This window comes from Phalacrocorax aristotelis, chromosome 2 (assembly GCF_949628215.1).
Source record: "Phalacrocorax aristotelis chromosome 2, bGulAri2.1, whole genome shotgun sequence".
Taxonomy (NCBI): Eukaryota; Metazoa; Chordata; class Aves; order Suliformes; family Phalacrocoracidae; genus Phalacrocorax; species Phalacrocorax aristotelis.
Window position 1 is genome coordinate 64,385,091 of NC_134277.1, and position 20,266 is coordinate 64,405,356.

Consider the following 20,266-nt stretch of genomic DNA (forward strand, 5'->3'; position numbering starts at 1 on the left):
TTAACACAAGCCAAGGAGAACATCTAGGAAGTAGCATGTCTGTTTGAGGCAGGGGACCATCTTTCAGCTCACATGTACAAATGTCTCTTAGCTTGTCAAAACAGGCAGTACTTTCTTCTGTTCAGGCCTCTTCCTGCCCTAGTATTAGTGCATTACAAAATTTTCAGTTGAAACAACAGATAGTACTTGGAACTAAACAGTTTTAAGCACACTGCAGTCACTTAGAGCTACTTTGAAATTAATCAGGCCTATTTAAAGAAAAAAGACAATAAGCAGAGGATATCCGAGATTTAAATATAGAAAAGCCTTTCACTTAAGTTGTTAGTATTTGTGATGCAGTCACTAGTTAACATATGGATCTTCAGCTCAAATGAGTCATTAATTTCACTACAGAAATGCTGTTGATGCATCTTCCAGTCAAATACAATGGTAACTTGTTCCTTTGCCATTAGAGTGAGCAATTGAACATTTCACTCCCGACTGGTTCTTTGGCTTAAGAGTCATACTCTGAAATTGAAAACTGCTTGTTCCAACAAAACACACTTCTCAACAGAACCAGAAACATTTTATTTCATTAGTCTGAAGGCACCCACAGCTAGGCCAAAAGACAAAAAAATCTCTGCTGGGGCAGGAGCGATCTTGAATTTGAAATACAACATTCAAACAATTATATGCATCTTACTGAGATACCCGAGTAAAATCTTCATCAAAAAGAATTCCACTTATTCCCCTAAATCCTTAAACATTACTCTTTTTCATAGAAACTTCAGGTACTCACAACATATGATCTGTAAGCTGCTGCAAATAATGTTGAAATAGATGCTAATGACCTACCTCATGCAAGTCAGACTGATCCCCAAAGTAATTCCAGTCTTCCCAAATTCTAGCATAATTCAACAGACTGATGGATCTCAGTAAATTTCAGGGAAGGCAGATTACTTCTGTAGCCACTAGAGTCTTCCCTACACTCTATAATAATTAATTCCAGGTTTAGATATTAATGATGCCCTAAAATGGTTCCTAATAAAAATCAAAACAAATATCTCAGTCTCCTAGAAGATCTTGCAGCTGCTCACTTGCGCCTATTCCAGATGACTCCACCTACACTCTTAAAACAGCAAGGTGCAAGGCAAAACAGATCTAAATGCCAGACATATTAGCACTAATGTTGTCTACACTAGTATATGCTGCTCAGACAGGCCCAAAAAGATATCAGGTACAGACAGGAGACAAAAAAAAGGGAACAAAAAGGCAAGAAATGGTACGAACTACATGAAAACAGATATATTTTAAGCTAAGAGCAGCAAACAAAATGAAACTTGGCTGTGTGGTTCTTTCTTTGCGCTATAGAAGAAACAGAAAGGAAGGAAGCAGAAGTTTTCCAAGACAAACAGAAGAGGGTTTGTTATATATGGTTGAAAAAAAGAAAATAATCCCTATCCACTAACAATCTGTGAGTTTTCCAAGTTGTTGAAGTAAAAGGAGACGTGTTAACAAATAAGAAAGCAAAATGTATCAGGGGGGCATATTTGCTGAAGCATTTTCTTTTATCAGAAGTAATCTACTCCACTAAATAGGAGTAAAAACCACCAAGACATTTAGAAAATTCTAATCAGTGATGAGGTTCCACTATTACTCTGCCAAACTGCAATTTGCCATACAGCACTTCAAACAAAGCTGTAGATACAAGCCTCAACTTGAGGTGCCTCCTTCCAGCATCTCCATGGATTAGCTCTCTAATACAAAGCATGATGGGAATCACTTGCTGGCACCCAGAAAGTGAGACAACTTTCCAGAATGAACTTAAATAAAAATAGTTTCCTCTGACAAGAAAATTAAGTTGACTTTCAACAGTAATTTCTTAGTATGCCAGAAAGCCAACTGAAATAAGCAACACTGTCTTTATTTTAATACTAACATAGAGGGGGAAAAAAGTTCACAGCTCTCACTCACCATTTGCAATCAAACTGGAAAGCTTTTTCTCTTTTTAAAAAAAAATAAGCTTTTATATTGTTTAATTATATATATAATACAATATTATATACATATAATTATATAATATAAATATACTTATTTATATATATATAAATGAAATTTATCCTTGAAGGCTTCAGACACAGAAAAGCACTGATATGAGCATCAAAAGGAAGGTACCAGTAATCAAACAGCTAAGAACATTCACCACAGCACAGGCCAGAGAATTTAATTCAGTAATTATATTCCCTTCACTACATAAATTTAAGCATATACCAATTCATAAAATATAAATGCTTACATTCAATTAAATTTGTAATTAATAAAAAATTAGCCTTCCTTGAAGATTCTTGAGTAAGACTTGAACTAAAATATCAGCTAGTCAGTACTTCACAGATAAGTACCCCAATATACCTTTCTTCATAAGATAATTAGCATGTTAATAATCTTTAGTCTCTAAAATATATTTAAAAAGTATCAACCTTTTCCACTATGATGAGGTCTCCAACTTGTATGTCTGAACTCTTAACTTGCACTTTACCTTAAAAAAAAGAAGAAATGTAATCAACGTAGGCAGACATTAATAGAGTCACAAGAACATAAATCCCAGAATGCAAGCTATACTTAAACATTACTGTTTGGTGAAAGTGTTACAATTTATACAAAATGAATCTCTGATGAACATATTAATAGATTTCATCTCTTTGAATAAATAATTCACTGGTAAAAAAAAGGTCTAGTTTTATAACCAGTTAGCTATTGTAGAAATATTACAAAAGATATGTATAGAGCATGCTCAAGTCTGATCTATAGTATCAATAACAGAGTTGTAAAATTGGAAAACGGAGTCTTTCACATCTCCTACAGGACAGCATTTCTATTTCTGACAAGTCAAGAGTTTTTAGGCTTACAGTCATGGAGCATTCTCACACACAGGAGTTGTTAGTCACAGCCCAGTTACCAACAGGTAGCTTTGCTTGGCCACTAGGTTACTGATGTAATTGGCACTGTCTGACACTAACGGGCAATTAGAGTGGAAAAGAGGTAGGTCTCTACCTCATTTCAGAAGAAATTTCAGAATTCATTTCAGAAATTTCAGAATTCAGAATGAATTACCTTCATTTCAGAAGAAATGCCTGAAGATTTCATTTCAGAAAATCAAAATATCAAGAGCTGAAATAAAGGTTTTTTCATTCTCTAGAGCTTCCCATTCAGTAACTGCTGTGAACAACTTCATAAACATACACAGCCACGTACCAATTTAATTCCTGTATGTTCTGTAGGGTATTAATATTTGTAAGACTTAAGTTTTAACATTCTTATTTGATGGACTGAAAAACTGAGACAGAGAGGTTAAGCTACTGCCCAAAGTGAGTTATTGTTGAGCTCTTTAGAATTCAGGCGTTCTAGTCCCAGGTCCTTGCTACAATTCCAGAAAAAGTGGCTTCCTTGCATTAAAAACCACGAAAAAAGACCCCAAAAAACCTTGTAGACAAACAAGTCATGACATATGGATACCCTCTTCCAACATATAACAGGTGTTAAATTCTGAACTTGTTAACTCAGGATGTAAACACATACATATTTACACAGCCTGATGAGCCAAAACACACACCCATACAGACTAACTTTTCCCTTCAGAAACACTATCATGATTCCAGGCAACAAGTATCTGATCAGCAGGTATCAGATGACAAGTATGTCAAAACATGGTAAGGTACTAGGGTTCTAAATCTAAATCATTCGTTTTTAACAGAAGATCCACAAAAGCACAGGATGAGCAACGATCAGTTCAGAGTTTAAACAAAGTATTATGAATAGAATGTGCATTGTCAAATCTGCTATCATGCCTCAAAGTTATACTAAGTATAAAACAAAAATTAAGCTAGGTTCCAAATCCATGAGACCTCCTCATCATAACTCTCAAGAGAGATTAAGTAGTGAACCTCAAAAAATTTCCTATACTTACATGTACATTTAGTCAAAGGTAGTAAGATTTGTTACGAGTAATTATTTTCAGTACTTGTTCTTTAAAATTGCATTTCCTGCAGAAGTAACAGTTGTTTTATATTTAATTCCGTCAATAATAAATGTATTCCCTTAGCTAATTTTTAATACATTCTCCATGACATTGGCACTTCTAAAATGTGCAATGAGGGAAGAGAATCAGAACTTTTGTTTGGCCTGTCTGCAAAGTTATTTCTGAAAGCCAGTCTTTGTTATTGATAATGATTTTTTACACCAGTTCAATTTTTCAGTTCCCAAAACTACCTTCCCTCTCTGCCCCCAAATATAAAACAAATTGTATCTTTATCTGACTCCTAACTCTGCCATAACACATTTGTGAGGGTGAAGGGAGTAGCAAGAAGACCAAGGTATAAAAAGCTGTAGCAAGAAACACTAGCAGTTCTCCACAGGAGTTTCAATTCAAGATACCTATTGAAATTAAGTTAGTGTCAATCTCTCAACAATTTTATATTTTTAAAAGTAACTAATACTTAAAGCTCAACCACTAACAGAACAGCCTGATACCAAATCAACATATCTAGTCTGCTTAACTGCACAAGCCTGTGAATTCTCCTGATAAATTCTAAAGCCCTGGCTAGAAGTGAATAGTATATACCAGATTATATACCAGTATATACCATGTTAGCTTTACCAAAAGGATAGCATTTCATATTCTGTTTCCAATTCCTCCACTAACAAATTTCATCAGTTTACCAGTGTGATAACCAAGTCAATCAACTGATTATAGTAATAACAACTACAAAAATCCTAGTACCAGCTGCATTAAGGCTCAGATCTATGCCACCTTCACAGTCATGTAAGACCAAAACCATTCAGAGATACTAATCAAATTCAACTACTAGCAATTTTATAAACAACTGAGTTTTCCACAGTCATGTTCTAACAGCATCTACGGTAGAGATCAAAGGACACTAAGCCTCAGAAGACAAAAGAAAGTAGAACATTGATTTGCAACATGATGTAGGGCAGACAAAAAGCAGAGACTCCTGGTGCCAAGTAAGCCAACAGGAATCCACAGTGCACCTTCGCTTGTACGCAGTCTAACAAGCCTCAGAATTTCATATTATGAATTGAAAATTTCCCTTATCAGAATATTTTCTAGGTGGCTTAGCATAACACTACAGAATACCGTCTTTATTACACACTAACTTGTCTTTTTAAAGCATCCTGTATATCCCCACACATAAGGAAGTGGCCTGTGATATACAAGACCATAAATTCTACTATGAATCTGAATGGCAGGACATGTTCCATAAAAAACTAAATAGTAAAATGGGGCAGTAATTTCAAAAGTGGCTTAAAATTTTGAAAAGTCAACAAATAACACTTTCCTTTAGACTAGCAAAAATGAGAATCATTAGATACCATTTCAGAGAACATCAAAATAATGCAATGCTACATCTTAGTGAAGATGCATTTAGAGAAAAAAAAAGACACTGAATGTTATTCACTGCATAAATTATTTTTGCAAACTATTTTTTCTCTAAAAACATCTCTGTAGCAAAGCACTCTTCACCATCTGTATAATTACCAATAAAAAGTCCAAAGCTGTCAGAAGTGGCTGCGCATCCAGACTTTATAGTCCACCAAGGCGCAAGGCTTTCGCCTAAAGCAACGTATAGAATTATGCAGAACTGGAACATTGAGATGTGCCTGTAGTAATTCATTATACTGCCAAGAATAAAGCCTTTTGAAATGAATTGCAATGATTTGAAAAACTAATAAATATCTCATATGTGCTAACAAGTATTTCACATAAAAATTTAAGAAATGAAGTAAACAAAATGTGGGTGTAGACTATACCGTAAACTACTGTTTCTTGTTATTAAAAAGCATCTCTACTATCTGAGTGCAAGACACTCATGACACTCATACTAAGTATAAAACAAAAACTAAGCTAGGCTCCAAATCCATGTGAGGTTCCAAATCATAACTCTCAAGAGAGAATAAGTAGTGAACCTCAAAAAATTCCCTACACTTACATGTACATTTAGTCAAAGGTTGTAAGATTTATTTTATGAGTGATTATTTTCAGTACTTGTTCTTTAAAATTGCATTTCATGCAAAAGCAACAGTTGTTACTCTTGAGCAAAAGGAATCAAGTACAGACCATATGAAAGTTTTACCAGGCATCTATTAGCCTGAGTTGTCAGCATAGTTAGAGTATACGTAATATAGTGGAAAACGGAGTGGGAGGATGGGCAGGTGGTGTGAGGATGCTGATCTTTCAGTACAAGTGTGTCCATTGGTCCATCTTTCTAGCTCCATCTTAAATATGGAACTGAACTGAGATTAGTCCTTAATCACCAATATAAAACTCTAGAGAGAAGCTTCCTAGCTTCTCTTCTCTGTGTACTATCTCCTCTTGGGTGAAATGGAAAGCCTTCATTCTTTCTTACCCCATCTCCCAGATGCTGCAAAAATGTGGAAGAAAACAGTCCCTTTGCCATTTCCTCTCTTTCAGCCTCTTTGAAATTCCTTCTTACATTAAAATTTCAACTTCTGTTTCTGCTGTTGCTTACTGCTTCCCGAAATCAGCTAGATCAAACTGATACAATTCTTTAAAAATTTATCTGTTCCAAATGGTCTAAACGCCTGGAATGAAATCGTCAGTAGGTTTGAAATATTGCAAGCAATGAAGACCTAATGTTGTACCTCTAGATTCAGAAATGTTTGTGGGTTTTTTTAATGCCATGGCTTTTTAGAAAGCAGAAGAATGGCCTGTTCTTGGGGAGTTGAAATTCTGATGTTTTAAGAGGTTTCAATACAGATTTCAAATAACTGCAAAAGAATAATATTACAATAAATCAAGATATTCTGACAAACATTTTATTTTAAATTTGCAGGTAACATAGGTATAAATGATTGAAAACTGCCTCTTGACAGAGACCATTTTGTAATTTAAAAAAGGTCAGTTGAGATATAAGGCAGTAAAGTGGCACTTTAGGAACAGAGCAGCTCCCACTGCATAAACAGAAGTTCAAAAGAAAAAAAAAAATAAAATCACTGTAGCTCTCAAACTTCTCAATTCTCCAATTTTAAAGGAAACATACTAGCTTCATCACTTTGTTCTTTTCTTATGTACAGCAGTTATTGAGTAAATATCACTTCGCTACATTCTTAGTGATCTTTAAGGATATTGTTATCCATCCTTTAAGGATACAGTAAAGACAGAAATCTTTCAAATTTGAAGCCCGGGTGGAATTTTTTCATTAATCTCATCTCTCCTGACATTCATTTTTGCTTTTGCTTTGTGGGTTGAAAAATGAGAGAGAGTTCTGCAACACTTCCAAAAACCTTGTTAAACATCCTGAGATGAAGTGACAGATGCATGCCTCTTCTGCAACTCACAGCTGTGACTATTATAGTTAGTTCTTTTCTTCTTGATCTTTTTTTCTTCAAAACTTCAGCAACACTGCACAGGAAAACCTAACTAGGAAAGGTTCAAGGTAGGACTGCCAACTTCAAGAATGGAAAAGGACAAGAGAGTTAAAATTGCTTTACAATTTTATTATCCAGTTGGCTTTTGGCAGCTCAGTGAAAGAGATAACAGTCTGTTTATGAACTTCATGTAATTCTTCTGCAGAATAGCCGTGTTTTTCATAGGCACTTAACTGGTCATACCTAAGTGCAGGAGACAAGAAGCTGCACCAGAGTATAACAATTCCTTAGGAAAGAAAAGCTGAAGTCCTCCCAAACCTGCATGCACAGGTCTAAAGTCTTTCCGTTGCAATTTCTGCCCTACAAAAGGATACGCAGGTGAGCTGCTCTGAAGCAGAAAAACAATTAAATTGACATGATCTTCAGTAGCAAGATAATTTCAATTCTACAGGCAGATACTTTTCCTCCCTCCAACTTTAACTTGCATGCTGACTGAAAACTGTCTATGAAGAATTTGCAGACTTTGATATGCAAAAAAGGAAAGTAGATTTTGCAACAAACACCTCAATAAAAAGATTAAGACAGCTGAATGCATCATACACTGAACAACTTAAGAGATTCAATACCATAATCTAGGAAAGTATACAGGGAAAAGATTCACATGCAAGACATGGAGACGGGTACACTTAATTGACTTGCTCACAAAAAAATTCAATACATGTACTGATTTACATGTTTCATCACTTGCCACAAAGGGTTGAAAAAATAGAAACTATTCAAACTTCACATATAGCAGCATGTTCACCTTCCTGACAAATGCAAAGTTACACATAGCAAATTCACCAACGGATGACTGAAGACTGAGCTTTTCCATTTTACATGACAAATAGAAAACTGCATAACATTGGATATCTCATGGATGACAATTAGCCTACGGACATTAAGCTGGCCACTGCTGCCTAAGTACAGCTAAGTAACACTTAAAACAGATGTCCCATTCCCCCTTCATTTTCTGCTCAAAGCAACTCACTATTATAAAAATAGCTAAGACTTACTGATTAGAACAAATACTTATTCAAGGTCTTGATTTACTAAAAAGAAATGCTAAGCCTTTGAGAGTTGCTAATGTGAATCCACCACCTTCAAAAAGACGGTACTTCTTACGCTAGCAACATGTAGGTCATAAGACAACATTCACACATTTTACCTGTTTAGAGGTTACTGAGGCTAATAATTACTCCACAGAAAGTCAACACTGCTAGGTAGTCAAAGACTTCCTGATTTTCATCTATTACAACACTAACACATCTAATTTTCATCTAACGCAACACATAAAAGGATTTTAACTTACAAATGAGCCTACCCACACTATCTTTATACAAGTAATTAATCACAAGTCCCAGTAGCTTCTCTTGCTGCTTCCCTATAGTAAACAAACAATTTTGCAAAACAACTGGAAGTGATTAAATTTGCATTTTTATCTTCCATAAATGGTACAATTAAACCAAGTGTAACCTTGAACCCTGCTAACTTTAAGTTTTCCTATGTCCAATTTGAGCAAATGCAACCAGCTTAACCTCTCTATGTCAGTTTCTCCATCTTTGATACATTAAAAATACCTATTTCTAAGAAAAGATTCTAAAACCTACACAAGTCAAAATCACTAGGAAAAAAGATGCTAGGGCAGTACAAAGTGCAGTTCCACTCTGGAAAGTGACTCTTAAGAATGGCATCGAATTTCAGGCTTTTAATTAAATCAGCATCAAGTTTGTTCATTCAGAAATAACAAAGCCTTCTTTCTCCAAACCATTAGCCCATAGGTTAGTATAGTAAGCCTAACTGAATTTTTCCACTTGAAGAGCGCTGCCAATATGAAAAATTAGGTAGACTTTACTGAAAGTTACTTATAAAAATAGTTTGCAGAAATCTAGCACTTGACATTATTAATTTGCAAAGAAAAATACCTAAGTCCTTCTCAAAACCTGTAAAAAACTTGGTCGAATTTTATCATAGCAGGAAGTCCCACTTTTTGCCTCAAAATACCTTTCATTTCAGAATGCCTTATTATGAAAGAACACTATACTATGGAACAGGTGCAATTTATCATGTATTCATTATTTTATATATGTGCAGCAATTTTAGTACAGCTTAATTTTGAGGGGGACTGCAATAATGCTTTCATTCTTAAAATTGGCCATAACTCAAGACATCGTTAGCTCATCGATCCACCATTGTCAACATGAGATTCAGAGTTCACTGTTAGTACAGATCTCGAATCTTTACTTCTGTAGAATATTGCAGTCTTCGAAAAACCATAAAACAGAACAAAAACCAAGTATGCATTCATGATGGAACTGACACTAAAACCTGAAAGTCAAAATACACATACACATTTGTGGGTAAAAGCTGATATCCTTTTTTAAAAAAGGGGAATTTTTAAAATTTCTTTTGAACAAATCACTGGTCTCTATGTGTCAGTTCCTGATATAACTGCCAGGCTTTACCTATACACTGTTGTATACTACTTTAAAATCTCTGTTCCATATCTAGAAAACAGCTGTGTCAAGGTGACCAAATCCAATCTTAATTTGACAACTTCCTTATTTCTAGGAGAAACTACAAAATTAAAAGCTTCTCAAATACACATAACCTCATGAAATATTTCATGAGCTGGGAAAGAGGAAATCAGGATTCCAAAACTTCTACTTAAATGCTGCTAAAATGCCCAGCAATTTACCAGGAACTCCGATATTAACTCTAAACAAGTTAAGTGAAGAAGCAGCACAAAAGACACCAAACTTAGCTCTTAAAACAGCAAATGTCACTCTTGACATTTACATGACACTGGTAACCATGAACAATACATGTGCTTGCAGAACTAAGAATTTCAGATTACTAACACTATTGCCAAACAGGGTAGGATTGTACTGTCTGTTTCAAAGGTGAGTGTTCAGTGGCCTACCATAACAGATCAAAAAAAGAAAAAGAATAAACCAACTAGCAGGTGAAATTACAACTTTGAAAGAAAAGCCGTTAAGTGTCCATTTCTTTACAGATTGTATTAAAGACTGTAAAGATCTCGAGGGCAGCAATGCAACCACTTGTGTTAAATGACAGCTATTCCATTGGCAAATTTCCACAGTGGTACGTCTAAGTGTTGATAAAGCTATTTTAGGCTGACAAGGAAGGGAAGAACGATAGGCAAATACTCCCTACAGTTGCTCCCTTCTGTACACAAACTCCAGAAAACAATACAAGTCTCTATACTGTGAGAACGCAGTATAAATTCCTCTCAGCTAGCTAATGTCACCACTAATGAGACTGTTGCCCATTTACTTACCTTCCAATTACTTTAAAAAATGGGGTAAAATTTCAGACAGAATGCTACAAGTTTTTAATCCACTTTTTCTGGAGAGAATATTATCCAGAGCTACTCCAAGAGTTTAGTTTCTAATTAAGAGTCCTAGATCTGGTGAGGTTACTCTTCCAACTGACTCTCAGAAGATATTCACCAAGGCATACTAAAAAGTGCAGTGAAGCGTATGTTGGGAATTAGTGAACAGAATTTACACTTAGCCCAACGGATGACATATACTCTACCTGCTTGAGACGTAACCTCACATTCCTTAACAACTTTCCACTTTCTAGGACTTTCATGCCAAAGAAAATCCTTAACAGAGAATTCCCAGGATATTGTAGCAAAACAACTTTCAAGGGTAATAGCAAGGTCATGCTGTTTTGTAAGGTTATTCATTACAGTTTGTCTTGATAATAGGTTATTCATCATTTTGTGACACCTTTCTACGTGGCACTCTGTTCTGAATCTAAACAGTAAAATGTGCTACACAACATAAGAGCGGAGAGGAGCGCGTAGTTTTCTCTCTTATGCCCATGTTTAAAATTTACAATATCCTACCAAATTTAATCGTCACTTCGCAGCTGAAGTGCTTCATTTCCTTAAAAATCTTCATTAAAAACTGTGAAAGGTTTTGAGTCCAAGAAAAGTCATAACTCTGATTTCTCCGTTTACTAACTTCTGGAAAGAAAACTGGCTGTTCCTATGCGTGATCACATAGATTTCAAATCATAGGCAAAAACTGAAATAATTTTTGGTACTGAAGCTGACTCACAATACATCTTCCTTTACTTAAGCACAAATATATCCACCAAGTTTGAAAGGCTCTAGTGAATTTTAATTAGATCATATTTCTTACTTACCTATCCCCTATTTCCTATATACACTTGATACATCGCTGACAGTGTTGCTGAGTTACTGTTCAATTTCAGAGGAGAACTGCACTTTAAAGTAACAGTATTAAACAGCAGAATGCTTAAATATATACAGTTATATACATACACCTTTCCTTTACAAAAAAACCCCAGATGATTTACACCACTTCTTAAACAGATCAAGTTTAACAGACTTATTTATCTGAGGGAAATCAAGCACTTTTAGTTCAGTATCAGTTTCATTCTGAACAGTGTAGCTTGAGATTATTAGTTATTTCTTTGAACTGAAAGTCTGTAAATGTATAGATAAGAAAAAGAGGAAATATTTTTAGGATTTGTACAAATGGTTTTGCTAACCTCGTACTGTCAGCTTGCTATATAACTGTGAATTCATTTCCTTGTCTCTCTTGTAACGTCGAAATTCATCAACGGCTTCCCGTACCACTGTGACCGTCAAAACAAATCCCTGTTAAAGATATAATTATGCAGTTCAGAATTCTCAAAGTGCTAGACTAGAAATACACAACTAAGAAAACTATACAGAGTAAGAACATGTGCTTACAATATTTACTATTTTTCTTATTTGGATTTTAGTGTTTTCAATCTGTTAAATTATCATCTTGGCTTAGTCAAACAGGAAAATCATACTTGTACATTGCACAAATATAATTAGAGTATCTACATCTCCAAATACATGTAATTTAGATATAATTTGAAATTTTAAAAATTAAAATGTTTTGGATGAACTAAAGACAGTCTTTGTAGTTCGATAAGCATATTTCCCTATCTTCCACAAATTTCAGGGCTTTATCAAAAATTTAAGAAGTCTCAAATTCTAATTTTGACTTCACTGCCTTTTTCCTAACAGACAGAAACAAGAAGGTAGATGGATGCCTAGTTTAATTAATGTTGCCATCTTAAATATATTTACTTATCAATACATCACAAATATTGACAAAAGGGGTTTGTTCTGGAAAGCTAAGTATCTAAATGCTTTGGCTGCTGCTTTCACAGGATAGTGCCACTATAGCTTCTGTTGGAAGCTCAGAGCATGCTACTTGCAACTAAGATGGTCTCTGGCCACAAAAGATGGTAAGCTAAAAAAATAGAGAACAGTTCAGGGATAAGCACATAAGAGGTTCCTCTCTCCCTTTCCAAACTTCTCAGATACGGTCTTCTGGCTTCTTAAATTCAAGTGCTCGGTCTTTCTCCATTTGTGAAAGGGAAATAAATTTTTCAACAGTAAAGGGATCTTATCATTACTATAAGATGGCTAAAAAAATCTCAAATATTCACAAATCCTCCAACAGATAACATTCTAGATTTTTCATCTAGCTTCAGACATCCACCAATACTTCCTTCTGTAGAAGACAAATTTATACCATTAAACTTTTCTTGCAGAAATCCAACTGCTCACCAACCTTCTCCTAACCTCCTAGCAATAAGAAAGGAATGAAGGTGTAGAGTCTTCCTAAAGGAGTCTTGACTAAAATTCTCCTTTTCAATAGCAAGGGCTGTTTTGCTGTTCCAGCCCAAAATTCCAAGGCTTACTCTGTTGCGACCTTAAACACTTCTTGTAGCTAATGTAAACCTGAACAAACAAGTACATTAGAACTACGTAGAACAAAAAAGTGCCTTTGCAAAATGCATTCTTTTTCACTCCTAGGGCATAACTGAATGAGCATTAGGGTTTCCCCCTTTTCTGGCAGCAGCATTTTCACGAGCTATGGCAGTATAGCAGCATTAAAAAAAAGGCACTCCTGAAGCACCTTCAAGTATATTTGCCATTTGTGCATCTCATTAACTAGACAATAATCAAAGCACAGAATGCAAGGTGTTCATTGCAAGAATTTCCCCTAGCAGTCGTTGTATCTTGCTGGGCAGCTCAGTACAGCTGACCTTGACTATGAGGAACAATTTTATTAGAAAGACATTTCCCTTTTTCCTCATTTGCTCAAAGGAACTTGATACTCTTCCAAAGGAGAGCTGAAATTGTGATGCCAATCTTACAAAAAACCCTGTCATCTTTAACTGTAAGCAGTTAAATATCTTTGGCATCCTGCTTACAAACTCTACATCTTTTGTATGTTTGACTCAAAATGAGAAGTCCATTCCCTACTGTGCCAATGACAAACCAGTAAAATACAGTCTTGTTTGAAGAACTCCAGTGCTTGATCTAAGTGTATTTGTTTGTTGTAAAAACTGTTGAAGCAAAAAACAACAAAAAAAAACCCAAATGAAAAACCCCAAACACCTAACCCTTCCCCCCCCCCAAAAAAAAACGAACCCCAAAAACCTTTTAGCACATAGACAACTTCAGTTGGTCTTAAGTATGAGGCTGAACAATTTTTCTTTTCCTTTAAAATCTTAGAGGAAATACAAGCCAAGTCATAGCTACTCCTCTGATTATTACTGAAAATTCATCAGCAGTTACATACTTCCCAAAGAAAACCAAACTCGTCTGTTAAGCAACACAGACAGCCCAATGGGTCTGACTTAAATGTTTTATTTTTTCATTACACATACTGAGCCTTACTCAACACCCAATTAATCTCTTTTACCTGGAGGTTAATCATCAGTAGAAAAGCTATTCAAGTAGAAACAAGTGAATTTAGCAAAAAAGGGTACCACTAGCAGTAACAGATATTACTGTATTTTCTAGCTGTATGTAAAAACTGGGAAACATCATTCAACATACCCCTGAATAAGACAAACACGCCTATACAGAACAGATTACCAGTGTTTGCAAAATACAGTAGTTTCTCCCTTCTTCAGGCAGGGATGAGATGGGCTGAGATGCTAAGTGATTTTTTTCCTTCCAACTCCACTAACATATAGAGTTGTACACAGACTTCACTGTGAAGAGACCAACTTCCAGACAAGGCTGACTTCTGTCTTTTCTTACTGGGTGAGTGACAAAGACCTTTGTAAATATCCATTTCAAATCCCACTGTTGAACAAGCTTTCTGTCTTGCAAGTGTTCTTTATTGCAGCAGAAGCCAAAAGTTGTCTGGAAATAGAGGTGTGAAGAACCTCCAGGACAGTCTCTCCATTTATCAATACTTAAAAGGACACTTGTTGCAACAATTAAAACATTGAAATCAATCCAGAATATTTACTCTATTGACTTCTTAAGAGCGACCTTTATTCAAGCATTCAGCATGTCACTGTTCCTCTTAAATACCACTGAATAAATGCTACTAAAAAATACCATTTTTTTATAAATTTAGAAAATAAAACATTTGTTCTTCCTGCCTTGCTTTTAAACCTGGGGTGGAGGGGCCAGGAGGAAGGTGAAAGAGAAGATAATGATCTGGTTACAAACAAGAAAATAATTCCAAACCATGGGAATATAGCTGGCAAACTACCAAAAGGGCCTCCTCTGAAGAGAGTACAATTTTCAAACCTTAGGAAACCCGAGTCAGAAGCAACTGGTTTGAACAGTTTCCCAAGAAAATACTGCAGAGGGCTCAATAATAAAAAGACATATTGAAAGGAAGCCAGTGCAACTGGCAGGGCAATCCATTAAGAAAAGCATGTTTAATTAATAACTCATTTTAAAGACATTTTCCTCCTGCTTTAACCATGGCTTAAAATATTATAGCTCAGTTTTTGTAAAAAAAAAAAAGGGACATCATCAAAACCGATACAGAAGGAATGCAAAAAAAATTATTTCAATTCTGACCTAGCCTGAAAACAAAATAGTGAGCAAATAAAAATAAACTGAAAGAAATCTAACACACAAGTTGTCTATGTTACCATATAAGGTTCTCTACTAGCTGAAGGTTTTTTTGGTTTGTTTTTCTAAACCTCTCAAGTGACCAGCAGCCAGAAAGGAGCACTACTCACTCAGACTAGCTGGTTAATTAAAATGACCTCCAGACTGTGGAACAGGAGTGTGTTAGGCAGGCAGAAGGGAGATCTATCAGACAACAGCTTCTGGAGTATCTGCTGCAAAATACTGTAATTTCAAATAAGCACTTCTGTTCCATACTTCAATCACTGTAGTTTACCTGACACAAATTTATGAAATATAAGTATACATGAACTTTCCACCTGAAGTTAAAAATGCAAAACTTCTAGTTAATAGTATTTTTCTGTTTACCAGAGGAGCCCAGTACGTGTACAGGTAGCCTATTTTCAATGCTGGTACAAATTGTGAGCAGGACACGACGAGAAAATACAGATTCAAGAAAAACTTGAACTGTTCATATAAAACCTAAAATGAAAAACACAAAATAGATAAATGCCTTAGAATTTGTACCCATAATGCACATCAAATTAACTTTTTCCTGATAGTAGATACAAAACCATTATATGGCATACTACTGTATATGGTACTAGTACAGTACTATATAGCATATTGTGCTGTGTATCTTACAAACCACTTTATGCATTGTAAGTTATTTTAATATTTTTGTTGAGAAAAATCCTTTGATATTAATACCTCTTTTCACACCGAAAAACCAATCTGCTATATGTTTAGTATTTTGAAAACTAGACTACATGAACTCAACAGACTTTACAAATATTAAATATACATCAAGATCACTGTGCAAATATTACTCTGAAATTTTAACAGTAAACAGAAGTCAGATGTTTGTAGAAGCATCTTGCAATAATTTTATATCCACAAGTTACCTTTATGTTTATGAGTTAAAAAGTTTTTGGAAAAATTTTTAATAGTATCCGTAAAAGAGGCAAAATAAGTTGGTGAGTATCTGATCCTTCATTGCTTACATTAAGTTTTCATTTAACTGCTAAAACATTTCTTCCTAAAAATACAGCATTGAAAGTAAATCTTACTTTTTTCCCTAAGTACCAATACTTGAATTCTGTTTTATCTGTCTCACAGTGTCTTTTTGCCTTTTTCATTTAATTTTCATTCAAAATTTTCATATCCTGGCCTTAAATAATAATGATTAAAAAAGCATTGGCATCAAATGAACAGAAACCATTGACAAAAATATTATCCTAGTCTTGTCATTTGAACTTCCACAGAGAAACAAAACTGAGTAGGCCTTACCATACTGTTCCGCGTCACTGTGAGAATACCCTAAAACTTCAGCCCTGTCTGCAGCACATACAGGAAACAGTGTACATGAACTCCCCCTTACTTTTGTTCACCACATTCCCTCAGCACACTCTCTCCTCCACACAGTCAATGGTTTCCCCCCTTGCAGGGGTGGAAGCTGTACAACTCATCTGCCTTCCTTCTGAACTCCTTCAGTTCTCAAAGGAACAAAGGCTACCATCAGGTCAGATGCACTCCTTCAAAATTACCATTTCCCACTGTTCTTAAAAATAGTGAAGCTACTCAATGTTCAAGAATAAGTCGTTTAGGAAGATAAAATGTACACTACAGAAAAGATCCAGTGAGTAAGGGTAAGCAACACTGCTCTCTTTCCAAATGGCTATCACGTGGAAATCTCAGAATAAGGCAGTATTCTTCAGCTTCCATAGCAAGACAAGCTTTTTACAAAACCAAGCAGTTTAAGTTTTCAAAAAGTTTAAACTACAAAAAATTTCTAACAGAATAACATGGGCTTTTGAGGTAATTTAGAAGAAATGCTCAGCATTAAATTTCTCAGAAGATTATGTTGCAATAAATATGGGCACACAGTATATATTTATTAATAAATCAAAGGTTTGGTCTAATCTCCAAGATAATCGTCCAAGTTTTAAGTGAAGACACAGTAACCTTATCACAGAATGTATTGTCCCATGTTCCAGATGAATGACAGATGCAGAGATTCCTTTGGTAATTAAAAGCACCACTTTGCATGTTCTCACATGCGCACAAACGCATGTTCTCAACATTGCTTTAGTTATAATTACAGTGCTAAGAACCTAATTCATTTTATAGAACTTTGAATCTTCAAAGACTTCACATATCTCTTTAGTAGGCCAGGAAAACATGGCACCTCCAGCAGGATGATCAGAAGTGGCTACTGAAGCTTGGAACACTGAGACCTGAGAAAATCAGTTGTTTCAAAGCTAGAATATTCAAAATACATCAAAAAGCCACATTTAAAGAGTGTGTCCACCTTTTAATCTTAAAATTCAATTAATATTACAATGACTTATGCATGAAAATCAAATTTATTGGACAGATATTTAATGCTTTTATCAGTCCAACATTATTACTCAATTATGTAAAAACCTATGCCCTAGTTAAAAATATTCAGAGCAGTTCGTTTCAAAGTGTCTTTCTGGTAGGCACAAAGTAGCAATACCTCAAAATCGCAAGTGTGCTACATCACTGTTCAGTTAAAAGCAACCTAAACAGCAGGAAATCAGAAGATTTTTCGAAAACATGGAATTCTATTCCACTATTTACCAGCAAAACTGTAAAGCCAAAAGAAGTCAAATGTGAAGTTGCAGGGAAAGTTGTAGCATTCTTCCAAAATGAAACTAATCCAGCTTGAACCTGTACCTTACGTTAATACTGATGAAGTTCACATACTCATTTCTAGCAGTATCTTTAACTGTTTACAGACTTGATAAACCAGGTCAAAGAAAAGTCCACAGATTACTTTGGGAGGTGCAGATCTGCAAGAGGACCCATCTTGCAGGAGAAGGTGGGTGGTAAAAAAGCACCTTCCTACAAGTCTTTTGAATCCTGGCAGACCACTGACAAAGCTGAACACTTCAGTCTAGCTAAGCAAATTGAAAAGTCTCCAGTTACATAAAATTGATGGAAAAAACCCAGATTATTGCTCTGAAGTTCAGGGAGAGGTATCTTAAAAACCTGCCCATCACAGAAGATATTCTTTATGGAGAAGCATACAAAATTCCTAAGCAGCTGTACCAAGATTATACAAAACAGTAAACAGAAGTTGAACAATCCAGTTTAAAGGTAGAAGCAGTAAGTATTTTATATAAAGGTTAGGAAATTAGGTGATATTTTGGAAATGTTTCAGCTCTTTTAGCCAGTAAGTAAAATTCTATCAGTCTAAACACTATTTTAAGCTTGTCTTTTGATATGAAATCATTGAATATTACACATTGCCAGCTGCAATGTTAAAAAAAGATACAACTCTAAACAGGAGACAAAACTTCACATGATGAAAATTTCAACCAGCATAAATGACTGAAGTCAATATGACTTCGTTACATTTATGGGTTTGGAACCAATACAACTATGTTCCCTACAAATGACTTCTAGTGGAATGGCATAAAAAGCCAGAGAGCTACACGGTATTTCTAATCAAATGAAAAGTGTTAATTTAGGTCTAAAATTAAAATTTAGAAACATTTTACTTTCACCAACTATTGGGCTTTACATTAAGGATCTCACTTCATTTTGAAGTTACTGCTGAGTTTCCAAATACTACCACCAAAATAAAAATCTGATTCTGCCTACACTGTAAAGCCCAAGATTTTCAGAAGATGAAAAAAGAACATTCTCTCTCTCAACAGGTAATTGCAAGCTATGGCTGATCCCTACAGGAAACATGAATCTAGTTTAGGATTTGTAATCTACACTGCAGATTTCTAGTCACAATAATCAATGGCTTACGATATGCTTAACAAATTTTGTGACCTTTAGGAAAGCATATGTGGCTTAGCCAATTTCAGTGTCTTTAATAATTTAAACTTTGGAAGAAAACATTTACTTTGTTCAATAGAGATGAGAATATTTTATCCCCCTGTGATAAGTGACATTTTATTTCTTTGACAGGAAATCAGTCTGAATTACAAAGGCATGAATTTTTTTTGTTTTAATAAAGAAATGTATTAGAAAGCACCTGCCAGTCATTGGACCAAGGAGGCCAGAAGAATAGAATCAATATTCTTATAATCCAGCATGATCACTTAAATAAAAAATTTAAGACAAAAACATGTCTATATTCAAATGTAGAAGACATTCAGGTTTTGCAACAGGACACAACACTCTTGGATGGTATTAGTAAAAGTATGAGTAAAAGCATATTAGTAAAATGTATAATATCACAGCAGCATGCATTTTTAGGTCTTAACTACTGAAGCTTCAAAAGTTGGCAGTCATACATACTGCACTTCTTTATTGAATACCTCTTTAAAACCAAAGCAATTTTGAAAAAAATAAGCAGTCTTACACTCAACTATCAATTTCAATTGAAAATATCGAGATAAATGTAAAAAGAAAAAGAATCTGGGCAAGTAAAGTAAGCTTCTGCAGAATCAACAAAAAACACTATCAAACATATAGTCAGCCCAACAGCAAAAAATGGTTAGTAGCCTTACCCCAGGTATAAATGTGAAGACATTGTATTTTTGATTTTTTATGGCATTTTTGGGGTATTTTTCTTCACACTTTTCAGGACACCCAAGCCATACTGTGCGAGCCTTCAATTCTTTCTTTCTTCGGCAGATGTTTATGAGCCAATCAGAACAACTGAAAAGAAAAACAATTGTTTACTTTAAAACTAAAAATTTACTATATGTGATTACTATTTCCAAACCTGGAATCCTAAAGGCAAATACCTAAGAAAAATAGGCTTAAAATTTTTTGCCACATCTAAATAAGCAAGCTTAATGTTGACTTGTACTATTTAGGGCAATTACACAGTACTCAACTCATTCAGACATATACATATATAAACACTTGCACATTCTTTACAGGAAATCCTAATAAAACAATGACAAGTTTCACTACAACTTGCCCTGA

The 20,266-nt window shown here is 34.9% G+C and overlaps 1 protein-coding gene across 3 annotated transcripts in view; it reads right to left on the minus strand.

The window, feature by feature from the left end:
- Positions 1-20,266, minus strand: part of ATP9B (ATPase phospholipid transporting 9B (putative)) — a 176,513-nt gene that overhangs the window by 131,123 nt on the left and 25,124 nt on the right. For 2 of the 3 annotated variants that reach the window (XM_075083873.1, XM_075083875.1), the window contains exons 3-6: positions 19,843-19,993; positions 15,719-15,832; positions 11,971-12,079; positions 2,457-2,515 (exon numbers count right to left, since the gene is read on the minus strand). In XM_075083873.1, coding sequence (XP_074939974.1) covers positions 2,457-2,515; positions 11,971-12,079; positions 15,719-15,832; positions 19,843-19,993 — 433 coding nt within the window. The remainder of the gene's footprint in view (positions 1-2,456; positions 2,516-11,970; positions 12,080-15,718; positions 15,833-19,842; positions 19,994-20,266) is intronic. The other variant, XM_075083874.1, reaches the window with a different exon arrangement.